The following is a 19,439-nucleotide window of genomic DNA, read 5'->3' as shown; positions in this document are numbered from 1 at the left end:
GTTGGTTCTTCTCAGTCATGTGGTGACCAGCTAAGTGTTTGGAGTTATCTGTCTGTTTATGTCTTTATCTACGTCCTTCCATCTCTCCCTCTCTGTCTACTTATATGTCTATCTGTATCTTTATCAATCAGTCAGTCTGTTAGTATGCCTATCAATCACTCAGTCTGTCTACCCATCTATTCATCCTTCTGTGTCTGTCTATTCATCTATATTCCAGTACCAAGGTGGGATCTGGGTACTCTTTCTCTCTTTGTGCATCTGTCTGTCCGTGTTCCTGAGGGTCAGCGGGTCTATGGAGGAAATGACCTCATGCTGAAATGTCACCAGCATCAACCGCGCTTCACGAGGCAAGTGACCCGCTCTTAGGTGGGGCGCGGCCTGGGTCACTGGCCTGCACCTGTCCGCCGTGTTACGTGGGCATGATAGGCCAGCTCACCCCTCTGCCCCGTTAGTGTGTGGGCCAGCGAGGCAAGACTGGACGGGAGCACGAAGTTGCCTCATCACGTACACGGGTGAAGGTCGCCTCCTACTGACTCACGTACAATACACACACGTGCATCACATATACACGTACACATACACACTGCAATGTACTGTTTAACTTTTCACGCCAAGGAAAGTTGAAGGTTACTTATTCTTGCCCTATATTTAACACACACACACACACACACACACACACACACACACACACACACACACACACACACACACACACACGAAAGCCGAGATGGTGGTAAATAACTGCCTATCGCTAAGAGAATCTGAAAGTCAAGTTTAAGACCCAAGGCAATAAGCGAAAGAAGAAGAAGAAGAAGAAGAAGAAGAAGAAGAAGAAGAAGAAGAAGAATAGCCAAATAAGACCGGTAGATGTATTTTGAAAGGCCATACACACACATACATACACACACACACACACACACACACACACACACACACACACACACACACACACACACACACACACACACACTCTCTCTCTCTCTCTCTCTCTCTCTCTCTCTCTCTCTCTCTCATCTTAGCCCGGGGAAGAACGAAGGTCATCTTCTTCCTGACTCATAACACGCACAGGACATAAACAAGCACTCGTAACATCAGGAATATATCAAAGCAAAAAAAAATAAACAAAAAAAGTAGTCCTGTTACACTGTACATAAAAAAGAAGAGAGCGTGAGCGTGGGTATTAACACCTGTGGCGATGTTTTGTCCATTGAACCACACTCTAGTAAATTGGTAGTGTCATGTCTATCTTCCATTTATCTACTTACTTTTCTTTTGCGTTTTAAAAATATATTATGACATATTCTCGCTTTGGTTCTTCTTTCAGGAATATATATAAGGGCCACAGAGAAAGACTGGTCACGTTTTTATTAATATTTCCCTACTGGTAATGCAGAACTATTGTTAACGTACTGGTAGAGTCATGGAAATACAATTGAAACCTTACAAACAACTTCCATCACAGTCTGTAATACATATGAGACGACTAGGACAACGAAAGGATTGTTTCTGTATTCCCAACTTCATATGACTTGACTTCATTTAAGAGGGAGGTTTCAAGACATTATCCCTTTCTTTTGTCTAACTCTCTTAGACCTGCAAGGGAACTGGCAACTAAGTGGGCGTGTTTTTATTTCTTTGTCCTTGGCCAGCTTTCCCCTCTTACATAAAAAAAAAAGACACCAGCCTCATTCACAGAACCAATGCTAATCTCTATACTCAGAATCTATAGCTTTTGAAGAACAGCTTTTTTTTCTTTTCTAATGACAGAATAAAACGTTTAAGTGTTAACCCCTTCTGTACTATGAAGCGTTTCCATATTCATTCTGCTTACTATTTGGTGATTTTATACAGCTTCAGAAACTTATGTGGAGGACTGAAATAGTAAAGATTGTGGCCAATAATCTTCTGACCTTCATAGATCCTTCTTAATGGAAATGGGTGGAAGCTTAACAGCGCTTCCAATACTCTTCATGTTACCTACAGGAGCTATAGGCCAGGACATAAAAATAAATAAATAAATAAATAAAACTGTGCAATCATACCCCAAAAATGAAGGTAAAGATGCGTCTCAGTATTGAAGGGTTTAAGAAATACGGACCTCTATCATTACAAAGATGCACTGAACGCCACCTTCCTTCACAAAGGCCAATGCTACGGACAGTTACTACGAATCGCTGGGAAGTTACTGGTGCACGTCATCGTCTTCTCCCTCATCGAAGCAACACTGGTACAAGCATAATAAAAGTAGTTCTGACCGAGGGTTTCAAAAACTTGTTTCCCAAGACGTGAGACAAAGAAAAAGTGAACTCGAAAGGCACTTATGCAACACGTGGAGCTGGTCAGGCAGAAGTAGTTCGTGTTTACTAGAGTAATGGCGCGCGCGCACACACACACACACACACACACACACACACACACACACACACACACACACACACACACACACACACACTTTACTATTAGTTTACAGACAAAATTTAATAAGTACGTCTAAACTCCAAATATCATAAAGTGGCGTGGTCGTCTTATGCTTCTCTATACCTTACTAACTTCATGAGACTTCACAACTTCACCAAACATTTATCAGTAAAAGACTACCATATTACCAATAACACACACAAAAAATGAAAAAAAAAAAAAGGAGCACAAGAAGAGCCAACACAGACACAACACCAAACAAACATGCGCCGTTATCAGTCGATCCATCAGGTAACAATGAGGGAGGCATCATAACAGAGCGTGAAGAGAGCGGTTGTTAAGGTTACTGAGGTAGCTACACCCAGTGACATGGCCGTAAAGGAAAGAGGTAACAGGAGCTTGGCCTTTTTATAAATGACAGAATTTAAGAGACTAGCACTAGAGAAATTAAAGGCTGATTTCTTTTTATAGACGATAGAAACTAAGAGTAACAAAAAACGCGATAAAAGAAAAAATTGATGTGAAAAGTGACCAGCAGTGAAACGATTTACTTAACCAATGGGATGAGGAGGCACGGGAAGGATGGAGGATGGATTAGAAAGCGATGAGTGTCAAGGGCATAGAAATCTATCTATAAGGCAAAGTGTAGTCACGAATGTTGCATCTTCCCTCGTGACTACCAAGAAAAGTAAACAAAGGAATAAGAAATAGAAATTAAAGACAAGGAACACTTTTTTTCGGGTTAAAGAAACGAAGAAAAATGTAAGATATACATATACAAAGAAAGGAAAAATGAGAGAGAGAGAGAGAGAGAGAGAGAGAGAGAGAGAGAGAGAGAGAGAGAGAGAGAGAGAGAGAGAGAGAGAGAGAGAGAGAGAGAGAGAGAGAGAGAGAGAGAGAGTCATGGTGGCAAGAAAAAAACTGGTTTACAAGATGACTGGAATAAACTCAGTAATAATATTGTCACTGCGGAGTCAATAGAGGGCTTTATAAAGGGATGACAGGATGAATTTGTGCAGAGATGGCAGGTAAATGAAAGATAATGTTTTTTTTTATGTAGATACTGCCACGTGTAAGTCTGACGGATTCTTGTAGCCTCCACTATGTTCTTATACTCTTAAAAACAAGTATTTTCTATCAGTAATTACTAAATCAACTAGAACAACAAGAACGATGTTTAGTCCACCCTTAACCCTCTCTCACATATAAGTAGTTAGTAAAATAAATACGATGAAATTTCTGTGTAGCTTTGAGAACGAAGAAATTATTTGCACTGAATAACGATTTGATGTCGATTTAAATTAATGGCCTAATTTTCGTGCAGGTATCACTGGTGACCTTTGTCACTATTTCGTATTTTACTCCGTCTCGTGGCCTCGATGAATGAAATGCTTGCCACTCTTACGCCTGGTGAGTCCTTGCTTCACATCATCAGCGACCAAATTAACGAACAGCTTATGACAAAATAGTTTAAAATGAAATAAAGAGTTTACATCAATGGAAATAATGTGACTAACGCAATTAAATGTTTCAAGACAAAATTAAGAATTCCGTTACGAATTTTAGTTTCAAAGGCCACAATGATAAAAATAGCAAGGTTTTTTTTATATTATTATCTCCCTACTGATGCCGCTGAAGAAGTACTAAACAACCACTGGAATAATGTGATAAACAAATAGGCAAATAAATACTACCTTTAAATTCTATCTCTAATCGTGTTTAACAAAAGCCTACTGAAGGAAATGTAACAAAATGCTGGAAAAGAATAAGAACATTAACTGCTATGAGACTTCAAGATTCTGTGCCTTACGCACGATAGACAGTTGAATAGGTAGATAAATAAAGACAGATAGAGAGAGAAATAGATTGTGATAGTGGGGTGTGTTAGGAAAGCTGTGAAAGTGTTGGCATGACTGCAGGCTCGGGGTGAAAGGAAGATTCTCGGCACGACAAGACGATGCACAAATAGCCTACACACTTTCTTCTAAACTGCACTGTAATCTGACATTCTCACGACTAAGAAGAGGAAGTTTTCCATCACTTTTTGCAGTGATGATATACCACCACCGCCAACACAAACAATAATAATAGTAGGTAGTAAAACAATAACAACAGAGGTGGAGATGAATAGTGAGACCAGTCATGGAGCGAGTTTATTCCAGACTAAGTAGTTTTGTTGACGCTTCTTCAGAACTGATTCCCATAACACTTGTCTTTCTTTTCACCTCTACCTACAACTTTTCAAAATGTCTATAAACAACAACATAAATAAATAAATAAATAATAATAATAATAAAAATAATAATAATAATAATAACCAACAACAATAACAACACGGTGGGCAAAGGAGTGCAGTAGGCTATGAAACATCTTTAGAAGATAGCCTATGTTTTCTAGGAATAAGACTTTGAAGTTCTCATAATATACAAGTCTCTATAATAACCACATAGATCCTGAATGGTAAAACTAAAGATACACTAGCCATAAATATTCTAAACATATCAATAACTTTATTCACTTATTCTTCACAAGCATTTAACTTAAACCACATTTTCGATACATACCTGTCATCACTATTCCTACGTCACTTGCTCCTGTAACATTTATTCTTTACACCCGCATATCCTTGCCTATGACTAACTAATAAGCGTTCTAGCAAAATTGTAGGAGCTGGTAATAACATGAATTACTACATTACCTGTGACTGCGCCTAGCGAGGCAACATGAAATATGGTCCTTGGAGCCATGTGGTCTTGCTATTGACAATTGCTAAATTGAAGCTTCAATACACGGGCACGGTAGATGAACGAAATAAAATAAAAACGAATCAAGGCACTTCTAGTATATACACCTTGGAATTTAAAGCTGTGACTTATGGCTGAGACACTGGGTACAGAACAATAGTGACCAAGCTCGTGTGCTCGACTCTGCGTGACTGCGCCTGCGCTCACTCAGCTGGCCAGTAAGTGCTGAGTAGTGACTGGTTCTCTTTGACTAGTAAAAATAAGCACAATATTTTGTAAATTTCTACACTCAAATAAACCCAACTTAATATCATAAATTGTCACAGCTAAATATCTATAGCTGTCTACAATGTTTGTTGTTGTTGCTGTCATCTTGATATTACGCAGACATGCTGCCACGTCAATCTCTGAAAGAAGTAACCACTGGCCTGGAGTGAGCTACTAGTCTTCTAAAGGTGTCAATTGATCTGACCTGCAAGTCACTGCCTCACACCTGTCCTGTGGTAACGCTTATGCTTTCTTTCTGTGTGTGTGTGTGTGTGTGTGTGTGTGTGTGTTACTTATTCAGGGTCGTCTGCTGAGCCCCCAGAAGACAAGCTTAAAATTCATACTAAGTACTGATCAATCTTCGAGTAGGACTGAGGCCACTCACACACCGTGTGAATAAATAAGAGCAGACCTCAAGCCAATGATTGAGGGTTACAACTGGTGTTTGAAGAAGCTACCAGGAGTGAGGAAGACCACGTGTAATTACGTCTGTTGCGTAGAATCGGGCTGCCTATCTTTGACCAACCTGGCAACATAAAGACAACAAATTCCTCAACTCAATTTCTTATTAAAGAAAGAAAAGAGAACAGGACCTCTTCTCTCTGCTGAATGACCAACGCTCTCTCTCTCTCTCTCTCTCTCTCTCTCTCTCTCTCTCTCTCATGCTATATATAACTATAATTCGTTGTTTTTGTGGTTTGGGAAAAGTAGCCTTACCTCCAATGAAAGACCAGGAATTTGCTGATATTTTTTTACTATACAGACCATATCCGCGTCTTAACTCTTTTTTTTATTTTTTTTTTTTTTCTTCTTCTTATGGGCAAAAACTGGGGCAGCCTTGAAAGTGTGCGCTACGTGCTTAGGGACTCCGAATGGCAGGAGAAGTAGAGTGGTGAAGACATTCGTTTAACTCGCCGTAACAAACAACAGGGTCATATAGCGCCGCTCATCCAAATTATTCGGGAACTGAAATGGAAGATGGCGTAAAAAGTGGATAAATGAAAGTTAAGTCACATTTTAAATACCTCTGAAAGAAAAAAAAGAAGTAGGAACAGGAGAAATTAAAGGACAGATAGAAAGATATTAGATATTAAAAAGGGGAGGAGAAAGGGTGTATGGAGCTTGTGGAGGAAATATACTGAACAAGTTAGATCAGTGGTTCCCAACCTTCCGCGTACGCGAAGTCCTTCCAGGTGGTACATGAGCACTTTCGAGATCATATGCGATTTTTAATTAAATCAAATTCATTCCTCCGAAAAATCATTACTACCTTATGCAAGGTAATCTGGCATCGATGAGCTAGTGGAAAAGAAACAGATGCATCACGCGCATTAAATTGAGTTGTATTCCTAGTTAGTTTATTTAAGTGTTCTACATGTGAATAAATTGATATGTGTTGGGATTGAGTTTTCTGGAACCAAATGGTAAGCGGAGACTGTACGGGACCTCCAAGTAGAACTCGCTCAAGAAATGTTTAGGAACCATACTGGGGTAGATTATCAAGCACACCTGAAGCACACCTCAAGCACTCACGATCAGCAAGGAAAAGAATTTATCCCTATCTTCCTTCGTTGTGTCCTTTCTACATTCTTCCCTGTCAAGATATATAGGGAAGAAAAAGACAAGGCCTCGTCCTCGTCTAACCTTTCCCTTCCTGTTTCTATCGCTCTTATGACTTTCTACGCAAGTGCTACAATTTTCCACTTTATAAGCTTCTTCGGGGAATTCGTTGTTTGGAAAAATAAGACTGGTGTTTGAATGATAGCAATGTAACGCTGATAGATCAATCAAAGATCAACTCGGGGAAATAAAGTTAAGGATCGTATGCTGATTGAAAGAAAGAACACAACAACAGATTCCTCACTCTTCTTTCAAGTTGATGTTCCAGGCACTGGTTCGTGCAGTAGTGTGGGTCCCTACAGCGTGTGTGTTCAGTGTAGTGTCAATGTTTAGTGGTCCCCTCTCGTGGCAAATGGAGGCAGTTTGCGTATGCGTTTGCCCTATGCAACAACCTTCCTCACGTCCCCCCCTCAGCTCCTTTGTCCATGGATGCCCTGTATCTGTTGTACATATGTAATTACTTTCTTTTCCAGGCCGACCTCTATGGGCGGCGGCCGTTGTGGTGGTGGCGGTCATGATGCATACAGCCGCCTTCCCTGCTTTTTCTCCACTCTTGCGCCGCCACTACCACCCCCGACACACGCCGCACACTCAGTCTCCCACTCGTAGCCGCCCAGTCGCGGCGAAAGGATACGAATTGACAGGTAGGTGTTTTTGTCCATGCAGTTCACTTTCCCCGTAATACACTTTGCGTAGCGCGGGCCACAGAACGTCCCCGACAAGGCCACGCTCTTCTATACGGACATGCCGAGTTATTCTGAAGTATGTGGTGACTTTGTGGTACTCGATATTCGATAATGTAGTACTTGTGAAATCAGTGGCCACCAGATGTCACTGGACGGTTGAGAGATGGCCGAGCCAACCAAGATATTTACTATCGCGTTTTTCTGTACTTAACTATATATGAAGCTATATAGCATATGGCATCGTATCATTATGTACAAGTGAAGTAATATAATAGTGTCTTAGTAGCACATTGGAAATGGTCTACTGTGATATATCTTTTGAAACCAAAATTAGATGTTTAACATCTGGCAATTATATTCACATTATTCTTACTATTATAAATAGCATTAAACTAATATCGTGTTGTCCACCCGTTTAGCATAATCAGTGTCCATTATTCAGTTAGAAAATCACTCGCTTATAGTGTATTAGTCTCTATTTTGACGAATATCAAAGTTAAGTAAATCCATTAAGCTTTAGCAAGAGACCTTCTCTAATCCAAGACGCGCCGCCGCCAGCTGGGAGGGCAGGGTAAAAGGGCAGCAAGCAAGGCGCGCAGGATCACTTAGGCTGTGTGGATGCGGGGACACTGAAGCATGAAGTGATCGATGGTCTGTGTGAGTGACAGCAGACAGCAATGTCACCGACGTGATGAGGTCCTCCTCGGATATAACTCAAACAAATATGAGTCATGTAATCTCCGATGGCGGACGGTTTCTGATCTCAGATATCCACTGTTGAACTAGAGATATTCAGTATTATTAACGTTAAATTTCCGACAAAAGTTTAGTTGACACTCAGAACTTATATTCATTTTCCATACTCTAATGTGAATCAAATATCTAGAGAGTCCTGACAGTGCTGATCTTGCATTTGTTTTGTTTATAAATGCCAAAAAGGGTGAGATGAGAGTGCCAGTTTTGTCAACTTTGCCTTCATTTCTCAGGGAAATACATTAAGGAGAGAAATGTTTATCTCTTATCCTATATTTTTCTTACAAAGTTTTTTTTTTTTTCATTATCCAACTGGTCCATGAAGTTGCATTGACACCGTAAATAATAAACCACGGTAAAATAAGTTAATTTTTAGCTCGATTAACTCTAACCTTGTAGAGGCATCTGACTATTCAGCTTCATAAATACCCCATTCTTGCCCTCCGCTATCCAACACAAGACTCAGTCCAGGCACACCTAGTCCATGTGCTTCCACTTTTCTGTTGTTGATTAATTGTTATCTTTTTATTGATTTAGTGCCAGAAAGCATTAAAAGTGAAAAAAAAGATCATTAAAGGGCAGCACCACATCATTTGCCCTAATCTCAATCACCAATGTCCCTGAGGCCACATGTCTTCTTCCCATCAGCAGCAGAGAAGCATCTGGACAGTCCTAAGCCTGGAAACACAGGAGGTAAAAGACGAGGTACTGTTGACTGAGGTGCTGGAACACCTTGATCTGGACCCCCTTGATGCCAGAGACCCGAGGTTCCAGTCACCTGAAGGCCTCAGGATGGAGAGTCACAGTGGCGCCGATCTGGTATTCACTAAAAATAGAGAGGGTAAGTGTAATTCATACTCTCTCTCTCTCTCTCTCTCTCTCTCTCTCTCTCTCTCTCTCTCTCTCTCTCTCTCTCTCCTTGTAATTCACCACGGTCATCTGCTGGTCACCCAACCAGCTTTTCAAATTACGGAGCGAGCTCAGAGCTCATAAATCGATCTTCGGGTAGGACTGAGACCACACCACACTCCATACACCGGGAAAGCGAGGCCACAGACACTCGAGTTACATCCCGTACCTACTTGCTGCTAGGTGAACAGGAGCTACACATTAAGGAGCTTGCCCATTTACCTCGCCACTTCCCGGGACTCGAACCCGGGCCCTCTCGGTTGTGAGCCAAGTGTGCTAACCACTACACTACGCGGTGTGTGTGTGTGTGTGTGTGTGTGTGTGTGTGTGTGTGATTCACTGTTTGATCTGCTGCAGTCTCTAACGAAACAGCCAGACGTTACCCTACGGAACGAGCTCAGAGCTCATTATTTCCGATCTTCGATAGGCCTGAGACCAGGCACACACCACACACCGGGACAACAAGATCACAACTCCTCGATTTACATCCCGTACCTACTCACTGCTAGGTGAACAGTGGCAACACGTGAAAGGAGACACACCCAAATATCTCCACCCGGCCGGGGAATTGAACCCCGGTCCTCTGGCTTGTGAAGCCAGCGCTCTAACCACTGAGCTACCGGGCGTGTGTGTGTGTGTGTGTGTGTGTGTGTGTGTGTGTGTGTGTGTAATTCACATCGATCGCCTGCTGGTCATCCAGCCAGTCTTCCCCATTATGGAGCGAGCTCACAGCTCATAGACTGATCTTCGGGTAGGACGGAGACCACATCAACACACAACATGCACCCGGAAAGCGAGGCCACAACCCCTCGAGTTACATCCCGTACCTATTTACTGCTAGGTGAACAGGGGCCACACATTAAGAGACTTGTCCATTTGCCTCGTCGCTTACCGGGACTCGAACCCGGGCCTCTCGATTGTGAGTCGAGCGTGCTAACCACTACACTACGCGGTGTGTGTGTGTAATTCACCTCGGTCGTCTGCTGGTCACCCAGCAAGTCTTCCCCATTACGGAGCGAGCTCAGAGCTCATAGACCGATCTTCGGGTAGGACTGAGACCATAACACACTCCACACACCGGGAAAGCGAGGCCACAACCCCTCGAGTTACATCCCGTACCTATTTACTGTTAGGTGAACAGGGGCCACACATTGAGGCTTGCCCATTTGCCTCGCTGCGCCGGGACTTGAACACGGGCCTCTCGATTGTGTGTGTGTGTGTGTGTGTGTGTGTGTGTGTTTGCGCGTATTGCCAGACACCCTTGAAAACCTGTCAACACTATAGCTATTATGAAATGATTTTACATGGTAACGACTGTACTTGTTTGCTGAAAAAAAAAGGAAACTTTGGGACCAAATAATTAAACACAGAAAAGGCGAGTTCTCCTCTTGTATCTGATAGATGTTATTGGTATAGGTAACGCCTCCAGTTACTGACAAATCTGCAAACATGACTGAAAGCTTCACTATCGTTTAGTGGTTATTTCCTAAACCTTGGGTCATTGGTGAAGCTTCTTGTGATTTCTCAACAGCCAATGATGGTAAACGTTTATAAACTGGCGAAGCAGCTTAGGTGAGTATGCTGAGGCCTCGAAACGCTCATGGAAGAAGTACATTAAAAGTGGCCATATCGGCACTCATGACTCATTGTATTTAGTGAATAAAAGATTGTGCAAGTGGATCATCTGTTGGATCCTGAATGTCTTTTTCGCTAGTCTGGCCTCTGCAGCATCTTGCAGACGTTTGGTAGAGCTAAAACATGTTTGTGAATTAATGTGTGTTTATCCTGTGTATGTATAGCTGATAATGCGTGTGTCGGCCTCGCAGGGACTGTGATAGTTAATGGAAAGCCGGTGGAGGACATGGTGGCTCTCGATGATGGCACGGAGGTATATACGCTGGAGCGTTTTTTGGAGGAAAACAAGCACCGGCTTGACGAAGCCTTTGAGTTTCTGAGCCAACAGGTGGCAGCTTCAGAGCCGCAGCACGGTAAGGTGTATTGCTTAAATTTGCTTAAAGTGTTCAGTCTTTCTGTTCTGTCTCAGATTTGGTGATCATAACTGGATCACAGCTGAAGTAATATTGATCGAATATTTTCTCCCTCCAGCCTCAAGCAATAGTACGGCAGAAAACGCATCATCCACCCAGGTTTCACCTTCCTTGGTCCAACTACAGGAGGGGACCCAGCAATTCTCTGTATTTATCCGTCAGGTTACGGAAATATCCTCGGTGACGTCTGGTCCAGAGGCAACAACCATTTTGCCTTCCACGACAACAGGAGCTGACACCGAGCTGCCTGACCGTGAGATTCCCTCCACAGAGACCCCGACTACCCAAGTCTTCACAGATCCTTCCACTTCCGAAATGCTCGCAACCGAAATGCTAACTACTGAAATCCCAGCCACAGAATCCACTGCTCCTATTATCACCTCGGAGATCCAGTCTTCTGTAGTGCCTCAATCAACCACCGAATCATTCCAGGCGTCTACCCAGTCATCTAGCCATCAGACTCCTGTGACAGACTCGTCCTTCACGGTATCGTTTAAAGAAATAACCTCTGAAATTCGGCCAGAATCCAGTTCGATGTCTCTCAACTCTGAGATACACACGTCCCTCGATCAGATTGTGCCCCTCAGCGATCCAGAACAACACCTTTCCACAAACTCTGAAAAAACAGCAAAATCTTTAACAGATGCTTTCGAAGATCCTTCCTCCACTTTGCATGACCTAGAGACCACAACAGTAATTCCATCAGAAGATTCCAGCATCATCACCACAACAGAACCTCTTCAAGAGAGTTCTACTGACTTCACGCTGAAAATGAGTGTGTCTTTTGAAACCTCTCAAAACGCCCAGTCGGAGAAAACATCACATTCAGAAAGGAATAAAGATTCAGCCACACACTTGACATCAGAGATCTTCACAGTGCAGGAGAGCCCATCTCTTGCTGCTGCTCCAGAGTTTGTTGGTGAAGACAAATCGGAAATGAGAGTCAGTGTTTCTCGGATTACTTCCAAGGTCATTGGGAGCAATGCGGGTGTCCAGCAGCATCACACAAAAGTCCAGCAAGTTTTCGATCCTAATGTTTCAGCAGTGAAATCCCATGTTATTCGAGGAGCCCCAGTAACTGAAACATCCGTATCACACTCGAAGAAAAACGTTCAAGAACCCACAAGGAAAGTTGCTGTATCAGTAACGGAAAAAAGGCACAGCGGAGGTGGCTTTCCCTTTCCTATGACAGACCATGCAAGTATTACTTCTGAAGGCGAGTCTGAGGCCTTTTCTCAGTCCTCAGGTAAGGCAACACCAATATATATATATATATATATATATATATATATATATATATATATATATATATATATATATATATATATATATATATATATATATATATATATATAACTATGTCATTATTCTGAGAAATAGTTGATGTAAGTTGGCTACTTATCGCTACCAAGTAATAACCTTTGTACCTCCGCAGGACCCGTGTCCATGACAGTGACAGCCAGGGTCCTGGTTCAGCCTCGGAGTTTTCCCATAGAGTGGGAACTTTTGGTGAAGGTGTAACATGGACTGTGCCCGTAGTGCCCGAGGCGGTGGATACTTGGGACGGCTCCTCCCTCCTCAGCCTGTGGCGACACGCCCTCTCCAAGCAGAATCATGTCACTACACCTCAGCAGCTGGAGCAAGGCAAGTAGACAGCAGTGCCATGAAAATGTTAGTGGCTTGTTGTTCTTGTTTCTGACTTGCTAGTCAGTGTATAAAGTGATACACAAATATATGATGCCTAGTGTGTCAGCCATCAATACCTCTTAACTTCATTGTTGTTAGAGACACCATCTTTTACTTCATCATAAGGAAAACATCTTTTTAATATTTTACCATAAGGCCTGGCCGTGAGATATCTGTAGAGTGCACGCATCACCGCGCCTCCTTGTCGCTGGATTTTATGTGTATTATGTCTTACAGCCCCGAGAACCATCTTGTCTCCAAGTCCTTGGGTGATGCTCAACTTAGTGGCACACGACGCCTTCCACCCGCTGTACCACGATGGCAACCACCACGAGTCTCTACGCTCTCTGTTCCTTCTCGACTACCTCCTCCCCATCCCCATCAGCGGCTCCGACCCCAGGATATCTCGACCACAGGGACTAACAGTCACCAATCTCGCAGGTCGTCAACTCACATTCAGGAGAGACGCTGAAGGTAAGCTCCAGTTAGTCATATCTCAAAAAGATCATGACTGACGGTGCAGGAAAGTGGGTGGATGGATGCATGGTGTGGGTGAGCGGTGATATAATTGGACATTAAGCTCGAATTCACTCTAGCTCTGAATTAAAGCTGAAGTATAGATTATCCTGATTATGCAATTGTAGCACATAATGTTTATTTATCACTTATATCTTTTTATCAAAATAATCTTCAAATACCTGTGGCTTGGAAAATACGTCCGCCATACTGGTACTGAGATAGTTTTAGGAACACTAATTTGATTATGATGATATATTGGAATGCAATTCCCTGCATCTTGAGGCTAATCTACTACTTATATATATATATATATATATATATATATATATATATATATATATATATATATATATATATATATATATATATATATATATATATATATATATATATATATATATATATATATATATATATATATATATATATATATATATATATATATATATATATATATATATATATATATATATATATATATATATATATATATATATATGATATCTTTGTGATAAACCTAAGTAACCAGAAAATCAATTTGAAGCTACTTTGATGACAATATTTGAAGCTTCAGCCTTCTTGTCCTGCAGGAGCGATTAGGGTGAACGGGGTGCGTACACAGGACTGGATGACACTTCCCGACGGCACAGAGACCTATACGTTGGAGGGTCTCCTCTTTGACCACCGCACTAGAATAGACGAAGCATTCCACAGACTGGTGAACCAGCCTAAAAGACCTCACCTCTCTGGAGGCCATCTTGGTAAGTTCACAAAGGATTATTTCTAATAGCTGTCTGCCTCTTTCTCTCCCTATTTATTAGTTTCCCTATCTACAGAAGTAGTCCCTAATTTTCTCTTCTCTGTTCCCTTGATGAAAACATATGTGCATCTCTCTCTCTCTCTCTCTCTCTCTCTCTCTCTCTCTCTCTCTCTTAGGTGAAAATACGTAATGAGGTTAAACTTTATCACAACCTTTGTCTTTTTCAGTGGTAAGTAATGGTGGAACTCAAGTGAGTCAAGCCAATAACAGACACTCGCCTGAGGGGCTAGTCTTGTTCTCTGATCGTACACTTCCTGTGCCTGAGAATGAAGTGCCAACCATCCACCAGGAGCATGTTGAAGATGACTTCATTGCGGCTGTGCCTCCAAGCGATCCTGTACCCAGGCCGATATCCTTAACACCAGTGACAGAGGTCAAGCTGCATGAGAAGCACACTCCTCAAGTAAATGTTCCTTCGACAGAAGCTATGCTGCTGGCTCCAGAGGCCGAAGATGAAGTGTCGGTAGCTGAAGATGCTGTTCTAGCGGTAAATATGAATGACGCTATTTCTCCATTGGTTGAGGCGAGAGTACCACTGGTTAAACCTGTATCTCCAATAACTGAAGTGGCTGAAGTGAAAGTGCAAGAGGATAAGACCACGTCTCCAGAAGTCATTGTGAAAGTGCCTGTGACTGAAACAGGAACATTAAGTACTGAAAGTATCCCTGTGGCTGCAATGGAAGTAGAAGTGAGTGAAACTTTGTCTCCAGTAGCGGAAGTACCTGTGGATGATATCACCATATCTCCATTATCTGAAGTTAAAGTACCAGAGACTGAAGTAACGTCTTCATTACCTGAGAAAAAAACACCAGTGATTGGAATTATGACTCCAATTGCCGAGGTCAACGTGCCAGGGGGTGAAGCTGAAGTACAAGCAGTTGGAATTACGTCTCCGGTTTCTGAAATTGAAGTATCTTTAGCTGAAGTGGAAGTACCTGTCTCTAAAGTTGAAGGACCAATGGCTGAAGTGAAAGTAGGTGTCCCTGAAGTGATTTCTCCAGTGGCTGAAGTACCAGTGGATGACGCGAAAATGCCAGTAGTTAGAATTATTTCCCCAATGGCTGAAGGGAGAGCACCAGCGTTTGGAATGAGAGTACCAACAACTGAACCGAGAGTACCAGCGGCTGGGGTGAGAGAACCAGCAGCTAGACGTAGAGTACCAGTGGCTGGACAAAGAGTAACAGCATCTGGAGTGAGAGTACCAGCGGCTAGACGCAGAGTACCAGTGAATGGACAGAGAGTACCAGCGGCTAGACGCAGAGTACCAGCAAATGGACAGAGAATACCAGCAGTTAGACGCAGAGTACAGGCGATTGGACAGAGAGTACCAGCAGCTAGACGCACAGTACCAGTGACAGGACAGAGAGTACCAGCGGCTGAATTTATGTCACCAATTGATAGGATTAAAGTACCAATAACTGGAGCCTTGTCACCAGTGCCTGAAGTTGAAAGACCTATGGCGGAAGTAAGAGAGCCATTGAGTGAAGCTAAAGTTTCTGTGGTTGAGAGTATGCCTGCAGGGGCTGAAGTGGATTTATTCGTGGATGAAGTCATGTCTCTTATGGGTGAGGTTATGTCTCCAGTACCTGGGGTTGTGACTCCAACGGCTAAAGTGAAAACACCAGTAACTGAACTAAAGTCTCCAGTAGGTGAATCTGAAGCACCAGTCAGGTCTCCAGCCGCTGGAGTTGAAGTACCAATGTCTGAAGTCAGGTCACCAGTAGTTCAATTTGAAGTACCAGTGTCTCAAGTCAGGCTTCCAATGGCTGAAGTTGAAATACCATTGAGTGAGGTCAAGTCTCCAGTGGCTGAAGTTGAAGTACCAGTCAGGTCTTCAGTAGCTGAAGTTGAAGTACCAGTTAAGTCTCCAGTGGCTGAAGTTGAAGTATCAGTGTCTGAAGTCAGGTCTCCAGTGGCTGAAGTTGAAGTATCAGTGTCTGAAGTCAGGTCTCCAGAGGCTGAAGTTGAAGTACCAGTCAAGTCTCCAGTGGCTGAAGTTCAAGTACCAGTGGCTGAAGTCAGGTCTCCAATGGCTGAAGTTCAAGTACCAGTTAAGTCTCCAGTGGCTGAAGTTGTGCCAGTGTCTGAAGTCAGGTCTCCAGTGGCTGATGTTCAAGTACCAGTCAAGTCTCCAGTGGCTGAAGTTGAAGTACCGGTGACTGAAATCAGTTCTCCAGTGGCTGAAGTTGAAGTACCAGTGTCTGAAGTCAGGTCTCCAGTGGCTGAAGTTGAAGTATCAGTGTCTGAAGTCAGGTCTCCAGTGGTTGAAGTTGAAGTACCAGTGTCTGAAGTCAGGTCTCCAGTTGCTGAAGTTGAAGTACCAGTGACTGAAATCAGTTCTCCAGTGGCTGAAGTTGAAGTACCAGTGTCTGAAGTCAGGTCTCCAGTGGCTGAAGTTGAAGTACCAGTGTCTGAAGTCAGGTCTCCAGTGGCTGAAGTTGAAGTACCAGTGTCTGAAGTCAGGTCTCCAGTGGCTGAAGTTGAAGTATCAGTGTCTGAAGTCAGGTCTCCAGTGGCTGAAGTTGAAGTATCAGTGTCTGAAGTTAGGTCTCCAGTGGCTGAAGTTGAAGCACCAGTGTCTGAAGTCAGGTCTCCAGTGGCTGAAGTTGAAGTACTTGTTTCTGATGTTGGGTCTCCAGTAGCTGAAGATAAAGTACCAGTGTCTGAAGTCAGGTCTCCAGTGGCTAAAGTTGAAGTACCTGTGTCTGACTTCAGGTTTCCAGTGGCTGAAGTTGAAGTACCTGTGTCTGAATTCAGGTCTCCAGTGGCTGAAGTTGAAGTACCAGTCATGTCTCCAGTGACTGAAGTTGAAGTACCTGTGTCTGAATTCAGATCTCCAATGGGTGAAGTTGAAGTACCGGTGACTGAGGTCAGGTATCCAGTGGCTGAAGTTGAGGTGCCAGTCAAGTCTCCACTGGCTGAAGTTAAAGTTCTAGTGGCTGAAATTAAGTCTCCAATGGCTGAAATTGAAGTACCAGTCAGGTCTCCAGTGGCTGAACTTGAAGTACCAGTGGCTGAGGTCAGGTTTCCAGTAGCTGAAGTTAAAGAACCACTGACTGAGGTCAGGTCTCCAGGAGCTGAGAATCAAGTACCAGTGGCTGAAGTCGAGTCTCCAATAGCTGAAGCTGAAGTACCATTACCTGAAGTCAGGTCTCCATTGGCTGAAGTTAAAGTACCAGTAAGGTCTCCAGTGGCTCATTTTGAAGTACCAGTGTCTGAAGTCAGAACTCCAGTGGCTGAAGTTGAAGTACCAGCGTCTGAAGTCAGGTCCCCAGTGGCTGAAGTTGAAGTACCGGTGCCTGAGGTCCGCTCTTCAGTGGCTGGAGTTGAAGTACCAGCAGCTGAAGTCAAGTCTCCAATGGCTGAAGTTGAAGTACCAATGGCTCAGTTTGAAGTACCAGTGGCTGAAGTCAGATCTCCAGTGGCTGAAGTTGAAGTACCAGTGGCTCAGTTTGAAATACCAGTGGCTGAAGTCAGATCTCCAGTGGCTGAAGTTGAAGTACCAGTGGCTCAGTTTGAAGTACCAGTGGCTGAAGTCAGATCTCCAATGGCTGAAGTTGAAGTACCAGTGGCTCAGTTTGAAGTACCAGTGGCTGAAGTCAAGTCTCCAATGGCTGAAGTTGAAGTACCAGTGGCTCAGTTTGAAGTACCAGTGGCTGAAGTCAAATCTCCAATGACTGAAGTTGAAGTACCAGTGGCTCAGTTTGAAGTACCAGTGGCTGAAGTCAGATCTCCAGTGGCTGAAGTTGAAGTACCAGTGGCTCAGTTTGAAGTACCAGTGGCTGAAGTCAAATCTCCAATGGCTGAAGTTGAAGTACCAGTGGCTCAGTTTGAAGTACCAGTGGCTAAAGTCAGATCTCCAGTGGCTGAAGTTGAAGTGCCAGTGGCTGAAGCCAAGTCTCCAGTGGCTCAGTTTGAAGTACCAGTGGCTGAAGTCAGATCTCCAATGGCTGAAGTTGAAGTACCATTGGCTCAATTCAAGTCTCCAGTGGCTCAGTTTGAAGTACCAGCAGCTGAGGTCAGGTCTCCAGTAGCTGAATTTGAAGAACCATTGTCTGAAGTCAGATTTCCAGTGCCTGATGTTGAAGTATCAGTGGCTGAAGTCAGATCTTCAGTGGCTAAATTTGAAGAACCAGTGTCTGAAATCAGGTCTCCAATGGCTCAATTTGAAGTACCAGTGACTGAAGTTGAAGTATCGGTACCTGAAGTCAGGTCTCCAGTGGCTCATTTTGAAGTACCAGTGGCTGAAGTCAGGTCTCCAGTGGTTGAAGTTGAAGTACCAGTCAGGTCTCCAGTGGCTCAATTTGAAGTACTAGTTTCTGAAGTCAAGTCTCCAATGGCTGAAGTAAAACCAGTTGCATCTGCAATGGCTGAAGTTGAAGTACCAGTCAGGCCTTCAGTGGCTGAATTTGAAGTACCAGTAGCTGATGGTGGGTCTCCAGTGGCTGAATTTGAAGCATCATTGTCTAAAGTCAAGTCTTCAATGGCTGAAGCAAAAATACCAGTAACTGAATTTATGCCTCCATTGCCTGATACAAAAGTACCTGTGGTTGAAATCAATATACCAGTGACAGAAGTTAAATTTCCAGTGACTGAAGTAGAAGTACCGGTGGCTGAAGAATTTGAAGTACCAATGGCTGAAGTGGAATTGCCAGCTAGTGTAGTTATGGCTTCAGTGGTTGAGACTGCTCCCCCAGAAATTGGAGTGGATCTGCCAATATCTAAAGATGTAGATCCAGTGGTAAAACTAGAAGTTCCTGAAATGGAAGTTCATGCTGGTGGGATGGAAGTTCCTTTGTCTGAGCACATTTCTCATACAGATGAGTTTGGAATTACTATTCCTAAATTTGTCACTAGGTTGGAACCCCTTGTCCCTAAACTGGAAGTTCCCTCATCTAAAGCAGAGGCTTCTTTAGATAATCCTCTCCCTCAGCAGATGAATTTAAAGTACGAGTATCTGAAGCTTTGA

The 19,439-nt window shown here is 43.1% G+C and overlaps 1 protein-coding gene across 1 annotated transcript; it reads left to right on the top strand.

Annotated features, from left to right (window-relative positions):
- Positions 1-317: 317 nt before the first annotated feature.
- LOC123503437 (neuroblast differentiation-associated protein AHNAK-like) lies at positions 318-19,439 on the top strand. The gene is made up of 9 exons (XM_045253200.1): positions 318-447; positions 7,523-7,693; positions 9,114-9,329; positions 11,224-11,385; positions 11,504-12,691; positions 12,868-13,089; positions 13,369-13,605; positions 14,241-14,411; positions 14,638-19,439. The coding sequence occupies exons 1-9, from the start codon at positions 318-320 to the stop codon at positions 19,437-19,439; spliced, it is 7,299 nt and encodes a 2,432-aa protein (XP_045109135.1).

This window comes from Portunus trituberculatus, chromosome 14 (assembly GCF_017591435.1).
Source record: "Portunus trituberculatus isolate SZX2019 chromosome 14, ASM1759143v1, whole genome shotgun sequence".
Lineage (NCBI taxonomy): Eukaryota > Metazoa > Arthropoda > Malacostraca > Decapoda > Portunidae > Portunus > Portunus trituberculatus.
This window is presented reverse-complemented; position numbering and strand designations above follow the sequence as displayed.

What these genes read in the sequence shown, in the direction of transcription:
- LOC123503437 (XM_045253200.1), top strand. Translation starts at nt 318, where the DNA reads ATGTCACCAGCATCAACCGCGCTTCACGAGGCAAGTGACCCGCTCTTA. An exon ending in AGCTTCAGAGCCGCAGCACG is followed by an intron (nt 11,386 to 11,503) that starts GTAAGGTGTATT and finishes TTCTCCCTCCAG; the next exon opens with CCTCAAGCAATAGTACGGCA. An exon ending in ACCTCAGCAGCTGGAGCAAG is followed by an intron (nt 13,090 to 13,368) that starts GCAAGTAGACAG and finishes TATGTCTTACAG; the next exon opens with CCCCGAGAACCATCTTGTCT.